The sequence below is a fragment of the Ornithorhynchus anatinus genome, chromosome 5, assembly GCF_004115215.2.
Source record: "Ornithorhynchus anatinus isolate Pmale09 chromosome 5, mOrnAna1.pri.v4, whole genome shotgun sequence".
In the NCBI taxonomy this organism is placed as follows: Eukaryota; Metazoa; Chordata; class Mammalia; order Monotremata; family Ornithorhynchidae; genus Ornithorhynchus; species Ornithorhynchus anatinus.
The window spans coordinates 30,376,512-30,396,253 of NC_041732.1; the positions used below are offsets into that span (position 1 = coordinate 30,376,512).

Consider the following 19,742-nt stretch of genomic DNA (forward strand, 5'->3'; position numbering starts at 1 on the left):
GTATGTTTCCCTCAATAGACTGTGCTCTCTTAGGGATCATGTCTACTAATGCTGTACTCTCCTAAGTCCTTAGTACAGTACTCTTCACAGAGTGAGTGCTCAATGAATGCTATTAGGTAAAAAAGTTGGAAATAGAGGATAATGGAACATATGGGAGCTCCTGATTTTGTAGATCTTCAATCAATCAAGCAATCAGGGGTATTCATTCAGGATTTACTATGTGCAGAGCACTGTACTAAGTGCTTGGGAGAGAATGGTGCAGTAAGGTCAGCAGGATGTTCCCTGCCTACAATGAGCTTTTCTCACACAGTATTCTCCTTGGATTTTCTAAGTGAAGTTAACTGGTTGTATCAGTTTATTGGTCGGACAGTTTAGATTATGCCACATTGCCACTGATGAATCAATCAATCGTTTTTATTGAGCACTTACTAAGTGCAGAGCTCTGTACTAAACACTTGGAGGAGTATCATATAACAGAGTTGATAGACATGTTCTTTGCCCACAGAGAATTTATAGTCTAGAGGAGGATACAGACATTAATATAAATAAATTACAGATGTGCACATAAGTGCTGTGGGGAGTGACAGTATATGAAAGATTTTATGGGGAGAATATTGAAGAGTTTATTTTTGTCTACAGAGAACAGACCAAAAGAAATAAATATTGGAAAAGCAGACATCATTTTAGTTGATTCTAAGGAAGAAGTACTTGTCTATCAGGGTGGAAAGACCCTGAAAAGTAGGATATTAAGTGGTGGTATGGAATCTCCTTTGATGTGTCTTGGGTGGTTTATTCATTCACTCCCTGGAAGGAAGAGATTGGACCAGATGGACTCTTGAGAGCCCTTCCCAATTTTAGGAGTCTGTGATTATAAATCCTCTTGCTATAGCGCTAACACTTTGGGTACACAAAAGTGATTGACCACCAGCTCTACCTTTATTTCTCTTTTTGCTTCCCTTGTCTTTCTTTCCCTTTTTTCCCTTTTATCCCTCCCCCCTCCCTCTATGTTTTTCTTCTGATTTACCTTTCTTCCCAATCTCTTTCCCTAGCCCCACCAATGAACAGTGCATACCTTGATGGTGGTACTTATGAGTAAAGAGATCATTGAATCCTGAGCTTTAGGATTCATCACGTGTAAATAGAACTATTTCACTGTGTTACCAGGGGATGACCTCTGTAGAACACTATTACCCGCTGCTGGTGTTGGACTGAATAATGGATCACTAGTTAACTACTTCCCTAAGCAAAGACATATAATAGAAATGTAGACATATCATTTAGTGTTACAGATGCATCTTACTTCATGTTCCTCAAAAATATGGCTGTGTCATGGGGTGCTTTTCCCCAGCATGTTGGGGAAGAAAAGGTAAGTAAAAATTACATGGTTAATCCCTTCATGCCTTTCGCCAAACCCCAAAATCAGCTTCTCCAGGCAAGATTCTTGTGCTGCAATTTTTTTTTTGGTTTGGTAATATGAACAAAGATAGTTAAGTTGTCCCTCCCTCCCCTTTTTTATCTTTACCCTTACTAATTTATAACCTCTGCACCCAAGCTTCAGCTTCTGATAAGCTAGGTATGGGAAGGAGAAGGGGAGGGTTAACAGTCGGTCCCTGTCCCCCTTCCTGCTGCTGCCACTGGAATGGACCAGGGAGGTGGAACTAGAAGTGAGGAGTGACAGTGGCCACAAGGCTATTTAATAGTAGTAACAGTACTTGGCACATAGTAAGGACTTAACAAATGCCATTGTTATTGTTATTAATAGTATTCATTAGGCACTTATTGTGTCCCAAGCACTGTTCTAAATGCTGGGAAAGAATGCACAGGACATCACAATAAGAAAAAAATATACTGGAGCTCAGTTGGGAGGTGGGATGGGTTGGTGGTTGGTCATGGAGGGAGGGGAGGATGGAAAGGAATGAGTCTGGATACAGGGGATGGGGGAGTTCAGCAAATTGCTGGAAACAAGGGAGAATGGATTTGGGGAAAGGAAGTAGAAAAAGGAAGAGAACTGAATTACCTGCAGTGATTAGATGTCACTTTGGAATAGAGCTTATGGAGCCTGGAGTAAATCAGCAGATATTGCTGGGCGTGTATCATGGGGTGGCCATAACCCAGGGGCCAACCTTAGTGAATTTTGAACCCAGGAGGTGATAAGACTATCAGTTTTCCATTAATGCAAGAATTCCATTCTTGTTGAATCTCACCTTAATGAAAGCTCACATCTGCCCAACTTTACCTTTGCAGCATGCATGCATACAAACAACTATTTCTCCCAAAATAATAATAATTAATAATTATGGTATTCATTAAATGCAATCCTTCTGGAAGGGCGAGGGTAAAAGGGAGAACATTCTCTAATTCCCCAACAGGTTCCATCCAAAACGCATGGTGAAAACATGGAAGAACTGACATACGTTTTATCTACATATGGGTGTTAGCCTACTAAACCTAAATAAAAGGCCTAGTATTGCAGAGGGCCATCATTTTTGGATTTGGCAGTTCTCATTCATCAGGAAATTCAGCTTCCAAATTACAGACCTTGTACCTTAGTGACAATTTAGTGATAACTGAAAAGCTGCCTCCTCCACAAAAACTGTCCCAAGTAATACAAAACTGGTTACTGGCCCTCAAGCAGAATTTTTCCCCATAGTGTACTAATTTATTTCTGCACATATGCTATTTGATGCCATGTAGTAATACTATTTATTGAGTGCCCCCTGGCTTCATTGCACTTGGAAAATACAAAACAAAGAAGTTACACATTCTCTGCCCAAAATAACTTAGCCGCCGACATGCTTATCTTCTTAAGCAAATTGTATTAAATTGTAAACTCCTTGAGAGAAATTACCATGTCTAATCTACTTTACCCTGCAACACTATAGTGGCTTGTACCATACCATGCATCCCGTGGGTGCATATAGAATAATTCTTGATGCTAGCTCAGGCAGCCCGTTGTGAATTTAACTAAATGGTGTATTTCTTTGATAAAATTGCAACCAGCGTTCTTGTCTCTCAAAACCAAGATGCGAGTAGCACATTAATGCCAAAGAGATGATAAAACACATTAGCATTTAAGTTTGTCCAGCAGATGGAGGCAGAGTTCTTGCATAAAAACTCCTGGAAGGACTCGCTCCTAATTGTGGAGCAAGTAAGTCCCCCTGCGTTCATTCATTTAGTCGTATTTATTAAGCGCTTACTGTGTGCAGAACACTCTACTAAACGCTTGGGAGAGTTCCATATGACAGCAAACAGACACATTTGCTGCCCACAACCAGCTTACGGTCTAGAGACTTCAACTTTTTCAGTCGTTCGAAGAAACTGTGAAAGGCTTCTTTGCATATTGTGGATAGGAGTGACATCACCTTGTGGTTTCAGTATTATGCTTATCGTATTTTCATAAATTGGACTTACACGGCTTACTTAGTCAGTGAGTCTTTTACACGCCGATTAACTGAAATTCTTTTCCCCTTTTCAAATGTTGTTAATACCTTAGTATTATTCCCGAACTAAACCACTTCGGTTAATTCCAACCCTGATGACATTTCCTTAAGATTAGCCATGCAAAGCACTCTTTCTTCTAGGCTGTTAAAACAATCTATTTCTAATTACACAACTTTGGAAGCTGTTTCCAAACTTTTCCGTTTAATTCCAGTACAGATTGAAATCATGAATAATCTCCTCTAAGAACAAAATAAGTTTTAATGGACAAGCAGTTTTACTTCTTGCTTCCAAGAACTAGCCTGGTCGAAGTTTCAGCGCAATACAAAGTGACCTACATATCTAATGGGAGAATGGAGACTTTTGCCCCCCTTCTGCCAGCTGGCTGGGGAAACTGATGGGATCAAAGCCACAAACAGCTGCTTGTCTAGTCTCTTGGCTGAAATAAAGGTGCTAATTGCAGGTGATGAAAAACTGTGATTAGGGGAGGAAGAAAAGAGCGAACCGCATGTTTTCTCATCATAATTATTTTGTTCTTAAATTGAAGTTCGGAAAGTTTTCGGTACCGTTTTGGAAGATAAAAATATTTACATACTACTGACGTTTCTGTCCATTTTTCACACGCCAAGCTGCTTACATTCTTGTAAATTCCAGAGTTCTTGTAAAACTATTAATTTAGAACAGACTTTTCTTCTTATGAAAACATGCTTTATCAAGATCATTTAAATAACATATATCTTACATGCTTTGGAAACCCTTCAGACCACAGAGAATCTTTTACCTAATACACCCTAAAAACAACACAAACTTGCCAGACCACAGTACATCCGCAATTTGGAGCAGCAGATGTTGCTACACATGCTTCTTTTTAAGATTAAAAAGCATCACAAGGGAAAATAAAACAAAAAGTTTGAAACAGAGATGGAGGAAACATGAAACGATAAAGAGAAGGGGGCTGCGGGGTAGCCAAAGAAGACTTGTAAGCAGTTTCATTTAAAATAATCAAGAGACAGAATACTGACCTCAGAAAGCTATGCGGTGTTTGTGTATGCGTGTCTTTATAAACACTATGTGTCCATCTGATTTGTTTTATCAACTTAGGCAGGATCATTTTTTCACCAAAATATCACTTATTTTTCATCACAGTGGACTTGACCCATCTACTCTCCTGAGAAACATAAATGTTTTCCACCGTATTATTTCCCGAACGCTTTTCTTCAGCTGCGATATTCTGACGGTGGGTTTTCTGTTTTAGAAATGTGTTCTAATACTTTTGTTTCGGGTTTTAACTTTAGCTGATCCCACAGTTAAGGACTTAATTGGAGGCTTCACCGCTCTTCATTACGCAGCCATGCACGGCCGAGCCCGGATCGCCCGCTTGATGTTAGAATCCGAATATAGAAGTGACATTATCAACGCCAAAAGCAATGATGGTTGGACTCCTCTCCACGTAGCCGCACACTACGGCAGGGACTCGTTTGTCAGACTCCTGCTGGAGTTCAAGGCTGAGGTCGATCCGCTCAGTGATAAAGGTACAACACCGCTTCAGCTGGCCATTATCCGGGAGAGGTCAAGCTGTGTGAAGATCCTCCTGGATCATAACGCCAACATCGACATTCAAAATGGTTTCCTGTTACGATACGCCGTGATCAAAAGTAATCACTCCTACTGCCGAATGTTCCTTCAGAGAGGGGCGGACACAAACTTGGGTCGCTTAGAAGATGGACAGACCCCTTTGCATCTGTCTGCCCTTAGAGATGATGTTCTTTGTGCACGGATGCTGTATAATTATGGAGCGGACACTAACACAAGGAACTATGAAGGACAGACGCCGTTGGCCGTGTCAATAAGTATTTCTGGAAGTAGTCGACCCTGTTTGGATTTCTTACAAGAAGTAACAAGTATGTTATACGATTATTCTCTTAGTTGTTGTTGACATGTGTCCTTTCCCTAGAGGTGCGGGAAGCTTTAACACCCTTCTGTAACACCCATAGCTATCAATTCCCACTTCAGCATTCAACGGTGAGTAACCTTTGCTGAAAATGAAAAGGAAGCTACACCTAAATTCAGGCTCCCCGTCTCCTCCCCGAAGGTGCGTCCCTACCAGTTGTGGTTAGTGAGTAGATGGAGAAGGAAGTGGGGGGCTAGGCTTACGTTAGGAAGAGCAGAGCCTTTCCTTCACTTCTGCTGACGTTCATCTTTGCCTGGCCTGGGCTCAAGGAGTAGGTGCTCTGTAGCCGTGTAAACAAAGAAGATGAACTGTGTCTCTGAGTTGTGCCTGTGGAATCTTTAGTCCTGACAGAATGTTACCCAGATGGAACAAATGTCACTCTTTTTCAAGTGCTCACAGATCTTATTCTTCAACATCCAGCGAATATGCATTGAAATGAAATTCTTATATTTTATGTGTTTCAGGAAGAGTCACGCCTTAGAATTTACAGCCAGAAAAGATTTGCTTCCAATAGGAAAGCAGTTAGCTTGGGTTCTTGAAATGTATTTCTAGTGCTCTATCCATCTTCATGTTTAAGAGTTTCAAGGCATGTATCTTCTACCACTTTTTCAAGGGAAACAAATAGATGGTATTGTTGAACTAAATCCCGTGGAAATGAACCAACTTAATTTTGTCCTGTATCTCCTGATGACAGCTCCCTGTACGAGCACTTTTTCTTTTTCCCGTTGGTCTTTTCAGAATTCAGATATTTTTGATAGTCGTCATGGTTTCCTGGCACTGCCAGTCAATCGTGTTTAAGCGCTTACTGTGAGCAGAGCACTGCCCTAAGCGCTTGGGAGAATACAGTACAATAATAAACACTTTCCCTGCCCACAGCGACTTTACAGTTGAGCGGACGCTCGTCTTAGGCTACCCACTTTCCAGTTTCAGTTGGAAGTATTAGACTCTTCATAGGATGGACTTTCAAGGAACCCCATAAATCTAAAAGTCGTTTGGCTATGTGTATCTCCATTTCCCACCCCCGTAAAATTAGTTTTTTGTTCTTGTTGTTGTTTTGTTTTATTTTTACAAAAATCTGAACTTGAAAGCTGATGTTTAATCCTCACTCTCTCTATGGATGATAGGTTATTTTTGTGCTTCCTGATATTATGTCTCCATTAAAAAGTTGATTCTGTGATCAAGATGTGGAAGATATCTTTTGAGAGCCAGAATTGTACTGAACTTTGCCTTGAAGTCTTTGACGTCAATTAATTTGAACAGTGTATTCTTGTACTCGTAACATTCCACCAGTTAACATCGCAAGAAATATTGTTCTAAGTGATTTCCCCTAGCTTTTGGATGTTAGGCAAGATAGATCCCCAACCTCGAGGAGATTGGGATGTTTTTATTTTTTCAGAAATAAAATTAAATATTCATTTTGTTCTGTACCCACAGAACGCAAATAAATCTCTGTTATCAGATGAGCTTTACAGAGAGGTAGTACAAGATAAAAATGTTAGGAGTAAAGCCATAAAAACTATTTCAGAAGGAGGGTGGAGTAATTGGAAATTACCATTGTCTGCCTCCCTGCAAACAATGATTCCTAGCTAGAAACCATAATATTAAGATGATTCACCTACATTACATGAGTTCTTAAGGGCCATCTCAGTGGAAATCATTCAGAGAAGGTGATTTGAGTCCAGTAGAAACTTACGCTAATGCGGATGTGCGGTGGTGTCCGATTACTCACTATCTAATGTGTTGCCTTGTGCGTTTTTTCAAGTAAAGGTATAGAGTGAAATTTCAAACCAGGCACATCTACTCAGCAGATTTGCTGGCACCATCCTTTCCTTGCTCTGATTGTAATATAATTATCCCAGAATTCATGGTTAGGAGTCTGTGGTAAAGTATTTCTTTGAATATTTTTCCATTTTTTTATTGGCATTTTGGCTGTATCTATTTGTCCTTTTTTTACTTTTCCTCTACTTCAGAGTTAGGATCGCCTTTGTTGTCGGACATTTTGCTTTGGAAGTCCAGAGGAGTTCAATAAGTACAGCATTTACAATGTGAAGGACTGCTTGCCTGTCATTTAATAATCATAATAATGGTATTTGTTAAGCGCTTACTATGTGCACAGCACTGTTCTAAGCCCTGGGGGGATACGAGGTGATGAGGTTATCGGCTCAGAGTCTTAATCACCATTTTACAGATGAGGTAACTGAGGCCCAGAGAAGTTGTGACTTGCCCAAAGTCACACGGTTGATAAGTGGCAGAACCGGGATTAGAACCCATGACCTCTGCCTCCCAAGCCCGCACTCTTTCCACTGAGCCATGCTGCTTCTCTACCCTCTTGACCCTCAACAGATGCCTGTCTTATTCTGGAGTTTGCTACTGTCTCACTTATCTACTATATGGCTCTGTTGAATTTGTTCGGTGCGGGTTCCCTTAGTATCTGAAACCCATGGGATGGAATTTTCTTGGATTCCCTTCTTAGAGCTCTAGAAATAGGAAATTATAGCAAAACAAGACCCTGCCTCTTAGCTCCTCAGAGTTCATGGGGTTCTAGCTCTGGCCTGGAAAGTCAGTTGAAAACACTGCGACTCCATCACTGATCCTCTCTAGCCTCCCAGTTTGGACTCAAAAGCAGCAGTTGCATGAGATTATCAGTAAGAGTTCTTTTTATACCAAAAAATTTAAGATATGATAAACGATATGTGGTTCCACAAAATGATTAAATGTAAAATTGCAGGTTTAATTTTTTTTTTTTACAAAATCAAATGCTGGAAATAGGAATTTCCAAAGAAAAAGTTTTGTATCATTGTAGAAGATTGCCTCAAATGTCACTATATTAAGTGAATATCTGTTTTCCACCTGCTCCTATGCAGTTAGTAATGAATAGCGAGAGAAGCACTGTAATTATACTTTTATTTCATCACTATGATTATTTGAGATTTTCTAGAGCTTCATGTAATCACTTGTATTTGAAATGTGAGAAAGATTTTGAAAATAGTTACGTTCTTTTGAGACGACCCGTCTTACATTAATCTCTCTTGAAATAAATACGTTTATTGGCCATAAACATAAATATTCAATAGTCATTCATTCAGTCATATTTATTGAGCGCTTACTGTATGCAGAGCAGTGTACTAAGCGCTCGGAAAGTACAGTATAGCAAGAGACAGTCGGAGGCCGAACCCTTTTTTTCTTAGAGTCAAGTATTATTGAAACAATGAGTCAGTAGTATTTTCCAGTGTTTCCTTAGGGGCTACTGCTCCAAGACTCATGCCATCTTTAACACTTTTTTTTTTTGCAACAGTTGGATAATAAGAGCTGCACCGTCCTTTTGAAAGGAATCAATCAGTCCTATAAATGTCTAAAGAAATCGGCAACGGCAAGGGAAACTAAATCGCTGGCCGGGGGAGTTTTATGTGAGATTCTTCCAAACTCAGGAAGCTCTCATTGTTTCAGTTCCATTCCAACTTGGCAAGCGAGACTGTCAGGAACCCATATTGTTCAGCTTGCTTTGTACAGTGCCTTGCATAGTACAGGTGAATATTAAAAACAAACCAGATGGTGATCCTCCTCATCATCATCATTTCTCCAACTAGAGTTTAAGTTCGTTCTAATCTTGATACAGTTCATTATTACATTTTCTGTCCATTTTCAAGCTACTCTCGTTTTTTAAAAAGCCTATTATAGAAATTTTTAAATTTGAAGAAAAGTTAATTTGGTCCGTGATTTAGAATTGGGCATAGTACTCTGCCAAGTGTATTCATCAGGTGCTTTTAAATGCACTTAGCTTCATATGTTCATTTTCAGTATTTTGTTTGATATATCATATAAAAATACCAAAGAAGGTTATAACAGCAGGATTACATAGAGGCTGCTTTTGTGGAAACATATGCTTGGTTTCAAACCATCTACTTGATCGTCCATTGTGTTACAGAAAAATTCAGAGTCAAGAGTATAAGATGAAACGATAGAAAATCAGGTTTGGGGAATCTTGAAGATCACATTTAGGAGGAATAAAGCAGTGTGATACATTATGACACAATATATGAAATATTAACATTCTTCCATTTTTAAACTAAGGATACTTTTATCCTAACTTGTCTCCAATCATCTCCATTAAACTTTAATATAAATTTAATTTAGTTATTTAAAGGCTTCCTGTCATTTTTGGTGGATTAGGATTCGTTGGAGTCTTTTATGTAAAACAGCTTAAAAATAAGAGAAGGCCAATTTGCTTGTGAAAATGTGATTAATAGGCAAGGGTCTCATTAAGGTAGACACTGTATACTACTGATTACAGATAAGAGTTAAATTGAAGTTAGTCTTTGATTTCAGCCAACCAATGATTTTCCAAAATAAATGGAGATAAATGCTACTCTTGTTCCACACAATATCATTTTTGTTTAGCCTGTTCCAATTTAACTGTATTTCATCTTTTTGTGTTAATGTGAGATTGCAAAGTTTAAAAATAGTAGTTGAGAAGGGGATTCAGAAGCATAGATAAGGGAGGAAAATATGTTTGTGGTAAAATTTTGAAATAATAATAAAGAGATGAAACAAGTCCAGTAAGGCTCTTCCAAGCGTTGAGTTCCTAAAGGAGGTTTTACACCATCCATACTGAAAATGTGTGGCACACCTAAAAATGACTTTCGAGTCTCTTTCTAGTAAGAACGTATATCCCAAAAAACCTCACCCCTGTGTTTTCCTTTTGTCGTTGGTTAAAGTCAAAAATGTTTTAACTTGTTTGTGTACTTCAAGTAGTCAAAAAAGTTTTAACTTGTTTGTGTACCTCAACTAGCTTTCTCCAAACGACCAGCTTCAACAAGCTAACCATTCATAAATAGTTGCAACATTATACAGCATTTATGATAGTTTCTAATTACAGAAATTTACGGGTAAGGGATCTTTATCTTGCAAAAATGCTGAATGCAAGGGATCTTATTTCTTCCAAGTGATTCCAACCTAATTTTTATTCATAATGTGGCCTTTGGCCTTTGCAAGCTGCCAAACAAACATTGCCTTGAATTGTTGCATTTAATATAGTCCATTACACTCAGTAGGTGCTCAATAAATAATATCCCTCCTTGTTACACAACTTTTTTTAAACGTGTTGAAAGGATTGCCTTGGAGTTTTCTGCCAACCAAATAATTCAAGGAATCTTAAGCCTTCCTTAAGTTATCTCTGTTTCCCCTCTTTGGACTCCTTAATAAGAACTTTATTTTGCTTTGCATCATGCAAACTGCTATGTTGTGAAAGAGTCCAGGGATTAATTTTGTAAGAAACTTCCATCCAGCACTCCTGCTCAAGAAAGAATCCATGTATTCTGTCCCATAACAAAGGAATTACTGTGCTTGTCTAACTTTAGTTAGCCTTCCATCACTAACAGTGTTTCTTCAAAAGGCATGCTTGGCATTATATCGGTAAAATAGATAAGGAATGTATTTGTTCACAACTTCTAAAAATTCTTGGAAAATTTCAATTTGATAATTGTATAAATTCTCCTAAATTCCATTGCCTCTTCTATATCCCCTTAAAAAATTTCTACACTATTTTTGTATAGAAATAGATCATTTTCTTTCTTGTATGTCTTTCATTACTGCTACATCTCTCTGTATAAAAAGTTCCTCTTATTGCTGCCTAACTGATGCAGTGATGTGATAAAAGATGTTTCAGAAAACAAAATTACTGGATATGAATTATCTTGTCCCAGAAACTATGTGTCTTTTGAATGAATCAGGCCTTAGGAGGAAAGACTGTAGAAGGAAGCTCTCATCGATAAGAAAAAATAATTGATTAATAGGGAATTCTGTAAAACCTTCATTGGATCTATGAAGTTTTGATAAACTCTTTGGATGTTTTCAATTTGGGGGTTGTCATTTTGATGGCTACAGTTGTGTTAGGGAATTAGAACTCAGAGGACATTGACATTTTTGCACTTATATTTAACGGCAAAGTCAGGCATGAACGAGGAATGCTGAACCTTAATACCAGCTCAGTCACGATGCTGTGTGTGACCTTGAGCAAGTCACTTAACCTCTTTGTGTTTGTTTCCTCAACTGTAAAAAATAGGTATAATATTCAGAAGGATGTTTGGAGGATTAACTAATTAGTGTTTCAGAAGCACTTTGAAATAGCAAAGAGCTATAAAGTTGCTAAGTCTTGTTATTATTGAAGACTTGCCAGATAAAACTGCACTTTCCACAGAAGTGTCCACATTCTCTAGACAGGAGAGAGGTCTAGAACCTAATAAAACTGCACCCGTGGCAATTAGAGAAGCAAACATCATCCACGGATATATATAAAAATGGTATTAGTTGAATCTCTGTGGTTTTGTTTCTTGCTTTCATTTGCAAGGATGGAAAATAGAAACAATACAGTATGCCGTTAAAAATAAGTGCAGAAAGCAAACACAGAATAGCATTCATAAATTTAAGGTTTTTAGACTTCTGGAAAATAAAATTTAATAACTTGCCCAACACAGTTAAGGAAAAAGAACCCGATCCCAAATTAAATTAGCCTCATAGCAAGATTTAGACCTGCCCCAGTAAAAGGAAGCTTGAAATTTACAGTGTGTGCTAAGACCGACCATCATGAATGTAAACTAGAAGTTAATTTGGAGTGTGATGTTAATGTGATAGTGTATACTTTTTTTCTTCGGTACTGGGATAGAATTAGTGTTATAACTGACATGTCTGCTGCATTTAATTGCTGTTATTCTGTGATTAAATCAAATCATTGGGCAGGGAGTTTCTAAAGGAGTCATGTTGGAATGTCATTCCCTTTTTTCTGCCAGACTTCTGGTTTGGGGAATTTTTTCCATTTCTTTTTAAATTCCTGCAACCTTATTTTTATTAAAGGAAAAAATAACCTCAAGTGCGTATCTTAAATATTCTCTCTAAAGTATAATGCAGCTGATGACACTTAGTATTATCCACAACGTCATTCATCATTTAGTTTATCATTTTTTGGCCAGCTAACAGTAACATTTACTTTTCACAAATTAAGCTTCATTGCCATTGACCTAGAATCCTTAATTTCCATCTCAGTTTTTCATTCAGATGCAATGAGAATGTCTAAAGTACTCCCGATACTAAACCTGATAAATCGCAAATACATCAATAACCCTGGAATTTTTAAGACTTGACCCAAGACACTCAACAACCACTAAATAGAGAAGCAGCATGGTGCAGTAGATAGAACACGAGCCTCAGAGTCAGAAGGTCATGCATGGAGTTCTAGTCCCTGCTCCGCTACTAGTCTGCTGTGTGACCTTGGGCAAGTCACTTAATGTCTCTGGGCCTCAGTTACAGCATCTATAAAATGGGGATTGAGACTGTGAGCCCCATCTGGGACCAGACTGTGCCCAACCCGATTTGGTTGTAGCCACCCCAATGCTTAGTACAGTGCCTGGAACATAGTGCTTAATAAATACCATTATTATTATTATTAATATTATATGTAGCCAGTGGTGCTGCACCTTGGAATTGCTCAAAGTTTACACCTTCCCAGAAATTTTTGGGTTTATGTGGGGGGAATGTCAAAATTTTGATCATGGTCTTTGGTAACTCCGACCCTCACTTTTTCTGTCTTTTTAAAGTTGTCCGGTACATTAATTTTAAAAAATGCAGAATACTAACATTGGATTTTGAAATGAGACACCTTTCCCACCTGCATTAGACATGAGTATGTGCATTCATTAGAATTGCACTCATGCAATGTAAATCTCAGCTAGTTGAAGAAAATTCACTACTAATGTGCAGCTATGTTTATCATGAAAAGGATGCCAAAGAAAATCTTAGCAGCAAAACTTTTAAAAATGCCTCCCTACCAATAAAATAAAGAATGTTTGAGCATTCAAGCTTTAACTAGTTAACTCCCAAAGTGGCTAGATAAGCCTGCAGCCCCAATTTTACCTATTTTCTTTTCATGTTAGAGCCACGAATTGTTCAAATGTGGTATTAAGGAGAAACCAGAAGATTGATTTTTCTGCTTCGTAGCTAGCCTTCATCAACTTTTATGCCTTAAACCTAAGTGATCAGAAGTTCTATGTTTAGGTGGAGTGATCATGATTTTTGGAGTTCTTTCTCACTGTCGAAAAGGCCCCTGAAGGGACAATTAGAGCTCCTCCCTCATCTGATTGAGGAATAGGGTGATGGCAGCAAGAGAAGTGAAATGAAGAAACCACCCAGGTTGCTGTATATTGCCCAGGCAGGGACAATGGTTAGCATCTGTTGAACTTGCATAAAGGACCTGAGTGAGCAACTGCTGTTGCTTAAGATTGGTAGGCCCTTTCCCCTTTTCCCACCTTTCTTCCCATTTATCTTTCCTTTACCAATCACTCGATCAATGGTATTTGTTGAGCACTTACTGTGTGCAGAGCACTGAACTAAGCACTTGGGAGAGTACAGACTAGCATTATAGAAGAGTCGGTAGACATTTCCTGCCCACAACGAATTTAGAGCATAGCCTCCTTCTAAAGTCCCACTCCTTATTGCATTTTAGGAAGCTGGAAATCTGGTGATCTTGCCTTAATGATGGTTTCCCTTAAGTTTGCCTTTTAAAACTTTGGTACCGGCAAAAGTTCATTTCAACAACTGTTGAAAATGACAAGTGGGCATAATGTATTCTATTCATGACAGGTGATCTATGGAATAATAGTGTAAAGTATACACTGTGACCAGGGCTCCCACATACGTCAAGGCAATTTAATCACAAGCATCTTCCTGGTCTTACCTGGTGATTAGTTTGGAAATATATGTTGATATTATGAAGATTAAATCACATGTAATATTTACTGTGTAGTTCTATCAAATCTTGATTAGGATAACAGTAGTTGGATTTTAAAGCCAACCCTTACACTAAAGGGTCCTTGAGAGCAGGAATCATGTCTACTAGTTCTGTTGTATTCATCCAATCAGTCATATTTCTTGAGTGCTTACTGAGCGTAGAGCCCTGTACTAAGTGCTTAGGAGAGTACTGTATAACAAAGTTGGTGGAGATGTATCCTGCCTACAACAAATTTACAGCCTTGAGGGGGAGACAGATATTAATATAAATTCCAGATGTATACGTAAGTGCTATAGGACTGAGAGTGGTGAATAAAGGCTGCATATCCAAGTACAGGAGGGAAGCAGAACAGAGTGGTAGAAGAGGAAATAAGGGCCTAGTCAGGGAAGGCCTCTTGGAGGAGACGTGCCTTCAGTAAGGCTTGGAAGGTGAGGAAGGCATTCCAGGCTGAGGTAGAACCTGAATGAGAGGTCAGTGACTCGATAGACAAGATCGAGGTACAGTGAGTAGGTTGGCATTAGAGGAGTGAAGTGTGTGGGCTGGATTGTAGTAGGAGATCAGGGACGTAAGGTAGGGGCAGGCAAGGTGGCCAGTAAATACTACCAGTTGGTTTCTGGAGATGAAATGAAGCCTGGATTGGGCTACTGGGGTTTCGAGGTAGTCCCCGCAGGTTTATAAGGATCCCTGGAAGCACATCTGGCTCAGAGTGGATCCTTGCTCAGAGTCAGAGAGCTGTGATCTGGGAGGAGAAATAATAATAGCATTTATTAAATGCTTACTTTGTGCGGTGCACTGCACTAAATCCTGGGGAAAAAGTGTACAGATGGAAATTAAACAGTCCCTAAATCCTAATCTAAAAATAAGGTGGGGGAAACATTTTTAGTGGGAGACACCATAGGAAAGATGAACAAATACGGCGTAGAAGACCAAGTTCAGAAGCCACAACAAGTTCGTGATGAAGGAGATCTGTAAGGGCATCAGGGTCCTGCCACCCAAGCCATCGAATAGAAAACTTCCACTTCTCAAAACTGCACATTCCCTCCCCCCATTCTTGTGTTCCATCGGGGATTTCCCAGTAAGAATTCCCAAGCCTGTCTGACCCTGGGTGAAGCTGCCATTCTGAGATTTGTATATTGACGAGCTCGGTTTTCTGATTTGCAAGACACAAAAGTGATTGATCCTTTTGGACTCTATTACCAAGGAGATTAGTCATTCACTGCACGACTAAGAAAAATGACTTGGACTGTCAGAAGGAAAAAAAAAGTTGATGCCATTCTCAGTTAGAGTGTTGTTTCACTCTCCTTGCCAGGAAGGTAAGCAGAGACTTGTGTACTTTATAGAAGCCCTTATATTACAGTCAAATACCCTTTTTTGAGCATTTTGAAACTGAAATCAGCATATGCATAAACTGTCAAAAATATTACAGCCCACTAGGCATGATGAGTGAACAGTGAACTTCAAAATGGATGGAAACTGTCATTATATTGCGATTTTGAAGATTAATATTATTCCAAGTATGCTTTTTTCCCCTTTTTAGTCCAACTAGAAGAATAAAAGACATGAATCAAAGGGAAAAATATTTCCTAAGAATCTTGTTCCTTTTGTTTTGTAACCTCTTCTCTCTTCCTTTTTTTTTTTTTTAGGGCAGCCCAGAAACTTGCAAGACCTGTGCCGAATTAAAATTCGCCATTGTATAGGCCTTCAAAACCTAAAGCTTCTTGATGAACTACCAATTGCCAAGGTCATGAAAGACTACTTAAAACACAAATTTGATGATATCTGATATCCACAGAACTTTGTGAGCAAGATTAGGAGTTATATTTCAGATACTTAAGAGGCCTGTTGCCTTGCACAAAGTATATCCTATGCAATTTCTGATTGCTGTGAAGTCAGAAGGCAGGTATACACTTTTGGGTTTTTTTGTCCATTTGTTTTCATTGTGGGGTCTTTTTAATACTTCATCCTAAAAGGTCTTAAATTGGGTTTTGGTCCAAATTTGCAAGGTCCAAGCTTTGTATACAAAATTACGGTGAGAAAACTTTTTTTAAAATGAAGTGTGCCGATTTGAAATAGAGAATCTACCCTTTTCAGAGAGTTTATGGTTTTCATTGGCACGCGTGGTATAGTAAACCAGCTGAGAAGCTGTTAAGCAAAGTGAGGTTTGGAGGCACAGTTTTAAATAGGGTGTCTTGGAATATACAGAAAAATTCCATATGAAATTTTAAAAGAAATGCAGTTACCCCATTCATTTTTAATGAGTACAAATTGGCTATTTTATACTTTTCTTTTCCTAATTATTGAAGCTCAGATTTCATAAAACTAGTACCTCAGATTACTAGTACCTCAGTTTTCCTGTTAGTGTGCTCTTGTTTTTAGCTATTATTTTTAACAACGGCTACCCAGAGACATGGTGTCTCATTTTCTCTCTGTGTCTAGCTAATCTTTTAAAAAAAAAAAATTTAATGGGAAACAAATTTTACTTTTTAAAGCCAATATTTTCTGTTTCTAAAACAGTGCCTCTGGTGCAATAATCTTTCTGGTGTATTTTATCCATTGTTTTAATGTAACATTCATCATTCCAAAGCCAGCTTCAACATGTCTGTGAAAATGGAAACTGCCATGTTAGTTTTGTGTTTATGCCATGATACCATAAAAAATCAGTTGTAGTTTCCATTATAAGCACTGTCTATCATGAATGTGTAACTTGTTATTTCGCTTTTAACAGAAATTACCACATCCATGTTGGTAGGCTTAATATGCTCTAAAAATGTCCAGAATGTGATACCATTTTGCTCTAATGTGGCTAAATACTCTGGGATGGTTTCAGATGTTTCCTTTGAGGGATAAAATTTCTTAGGGATGTATATTTGCTAAATTTATATATATATTTTTCAATACAATGTTGGGAAAACAACACTTCTCAACTTCAAATTAATAGGAACTTTAACTTGAAATTATACAAAATTTGTTGATCTTTATTAGTTGGACAACGTGATTTCTTTTTCTGAAGTTGCCAGGATGCATTTTTAAATGTAAACACTTTTAAGACACGATAAAATGTCTAACTATTGGCCAGATTTCCAAGGAAATCTTTGGTCCAAGGTGATGTCCCTCGAAATGTGTTCTGCCCTTGCTTTGTCACCACATTAGCTTCATAAGACCTTTTTAAATGCCAGTGGTGCCTCCTTTCCCAGTGCTTTTGGAGCCTTTACAAAATTTAGCTATTGGCTATTAATTTAATAGAATTTGAAGGACTGAAAGATTCTCTTGGCTGCCCTTGTCGTCAGTTTTAAATGAACAAATGTCGGAATGGCTGGGGATGGCTTAACAATATTAAATCATGAATCCTTCCTAGAGCCAGGAGTTGTATTTTTTTAAAACCTGCCTTAAATCTGGAGTTGGTTAATCTCCCCAGGCGGCGTGCGGGACTTCAAAAAATAAATTTCTTCCGAGAGAGGGTGGGCTTGGGGATTGGTAATAGGACCCAAGGAGCTCTTCAATTCCTGGGCCTGAGTTCGAATTTGTTCTAGTTCAGTAATGACTGTCAATTATCACTGGCACCTGATGTGAAATGAACTGGCGATTAGTTCTTTTTTCCTAGAGATTAAGCGAACACCTCCCCAAAACAGTATCCATTAAGAGGCCCACACTGGGGCCTATATGGTGGAGGCGGGACTGCCTTTCCCTCCTTCCAGCTAATTCTTAGGTCAGGGTGGAGGCACTTTAGTGAAGTGAGGTAGGGACTCTTGTATTTCCGTAGTCATTACAGGGCCTCATCAGTGGGTGTGGAGTGGACATGACAGTGCTTACTCAAGACGTTAGCAGACCTAAGCACGATGAGATGAGGTAACAGTAAACTGGCACCCTTTCCCTCTAAATTTATTTACATTCCTGAGCAATAAAGTTAACGATTGTTTTAATCTTTTTAGTAACGCGATTTTAAAAATTCTGTTTGAGACAGTTTTCTCCCCTCGTCTGTATGAAAATTACATCACCATCTAAGATGATTTAGCCACTGGATTTTAGTAAGGGAGTTCCAAATAGATCAGATTAAGGCAAATTATTTGTTCTGTATTGCTGCTGTGACTTCAGAAAATTTATGAGATCTTCCTGGTAATTAAATTTATATTTAATGAAGAAATGTATAATTCCAGTATTTATTGTTTGAGGCTTGATTATTTTGGTAATTTAAAAGAACGCTATTTTATTTTTGTTAATAAAATCCCAATTTCATACCACCCTTAACAGTATCTAAAATTTGTAGAGGTGAATAGTTGGTGAAAGTACACTGATTTAAAATTCAACCCTGAATTTAGAATTTATTAACATAGAGTTATTCTGTTGTCACATATAATGGGTACAAAGAACAAGTATTTTCATAGACCGGACTGATTGGGTGGTTTGAGAATCTTGACTACTTAAGTTGAGAAACATATCAAAATTGTAGCTGATCTTCATATTTTCTTTTGAATTTGTTGTTGAACTTTATACTAAACCTTTTAAATATATATTTGGCAAATACACCAAAGAAACAGGGAAGTAAGATTATGATCATCAATGAACTGCAAACCTCATCCTTTGAAAACAAAGCAGAAAAGTTTTTTGTAAATATTTGTGTTATAAATGTACAGCAGAATAAAAGGGGTTTTTTTAGATTATTTAATTCCCATATTTCTAAACTATTTACTACATAATAGACCATACTTGTTAGTTTGAAAGGCTTTTGACTGTTTTGGTTTCTAATTTGTTATCATTCATGCTTGAAACAGCACTCTAGCTAGAGAGTTTAATATTCTGGCCAGAGTTGGAAGTAGCAGGGGTGCACATCTGGACAAAGATGATTAGCATGATTTATTTGTCATATACACACCCTGAAACAGAAGAGAATGTGTAGCTTGATTGTCAGAGTGGACCATAAGGAAAATGAAATCGTAACTTTCTGCAAAGTTGCCCAAAATGCAATTGGGATAGGAATAACTTCCAATTTGTCCACAAACTTAGCTTCCATGTAACTCCTTGTGTGTTATCAGTATCATAATGTATTTTGTTCTTCCTTTGTAATGTAAGTTTTGCTTTGGGTCAGTTTGAATTTTAAAAAAATTTAAACCTGGTTTAAAAAACACTGAAGCTTTGTTCTATTTATTTCTTGTTTGAATTAACATGTCAGTGTCTTTGTATTATCTCCTTTCCCCCCGCCTCCCTCCCCCCCCGACAAACCACCCCCCAAAAGACTCGGTAATATATATCGAAGAAACAAACTGGCATTTGGACACCAATATCCTGGCTAAATTGAAATTGTGACTGACAAAGTGGCACAGGAACTATCACTAATCTGTCGATAGTCATGATGTAATGGGACCCAACACAATAAATTGGTTTGTCAAATCCCATTCCCTCTAAATGAAAAATGCAATCGCCAAACAACAAAACACCTTAAAATTCTCGCAACTGTCGAAAAGCTGACTTAGCGTTAAACTGTCTGGGCCAAATTCAGCCATCTATTTCATACATGCCACACCCAGAATGAGGGCACAGTTTGGCCCACACATTGCTTAACACAGAGAAAGATGTCTT

General features: G+C 38.2%; 1 protein-coding gene across 2 annotated transcripts in view; it reads left to right on the forward strand.

Moving 5' to 3' along the window:
• The window catches only part of ASB7 (ankyrin repeat and SOCS box containing 7), a 44,772-nt gene extending 25,477 nt beyond the window's left edge, over positions 1-19,295 (forward strand). For both annotated transcript variants that reach the window (XM_029065850.2, XM_029065852.2), the window contains 2 exons: positions 4,734-5,339; positions 15,812-19,295. In XM_029065850.2, coding sequence (XP_028921683.1) covers positions 4,734-5,339; positions 15,812-15,951 — 746 coding nt within the window. In that variant the 3' untranslated portion in view covers positions 15,952-19,295. The remainder of the gene's footprint in view (positions 1-4,733; positions 5,340-15,811) is intronic.
• The last annotated feature ends 447 nt before the right edge of the window (positions 19,296-19,742 follow it).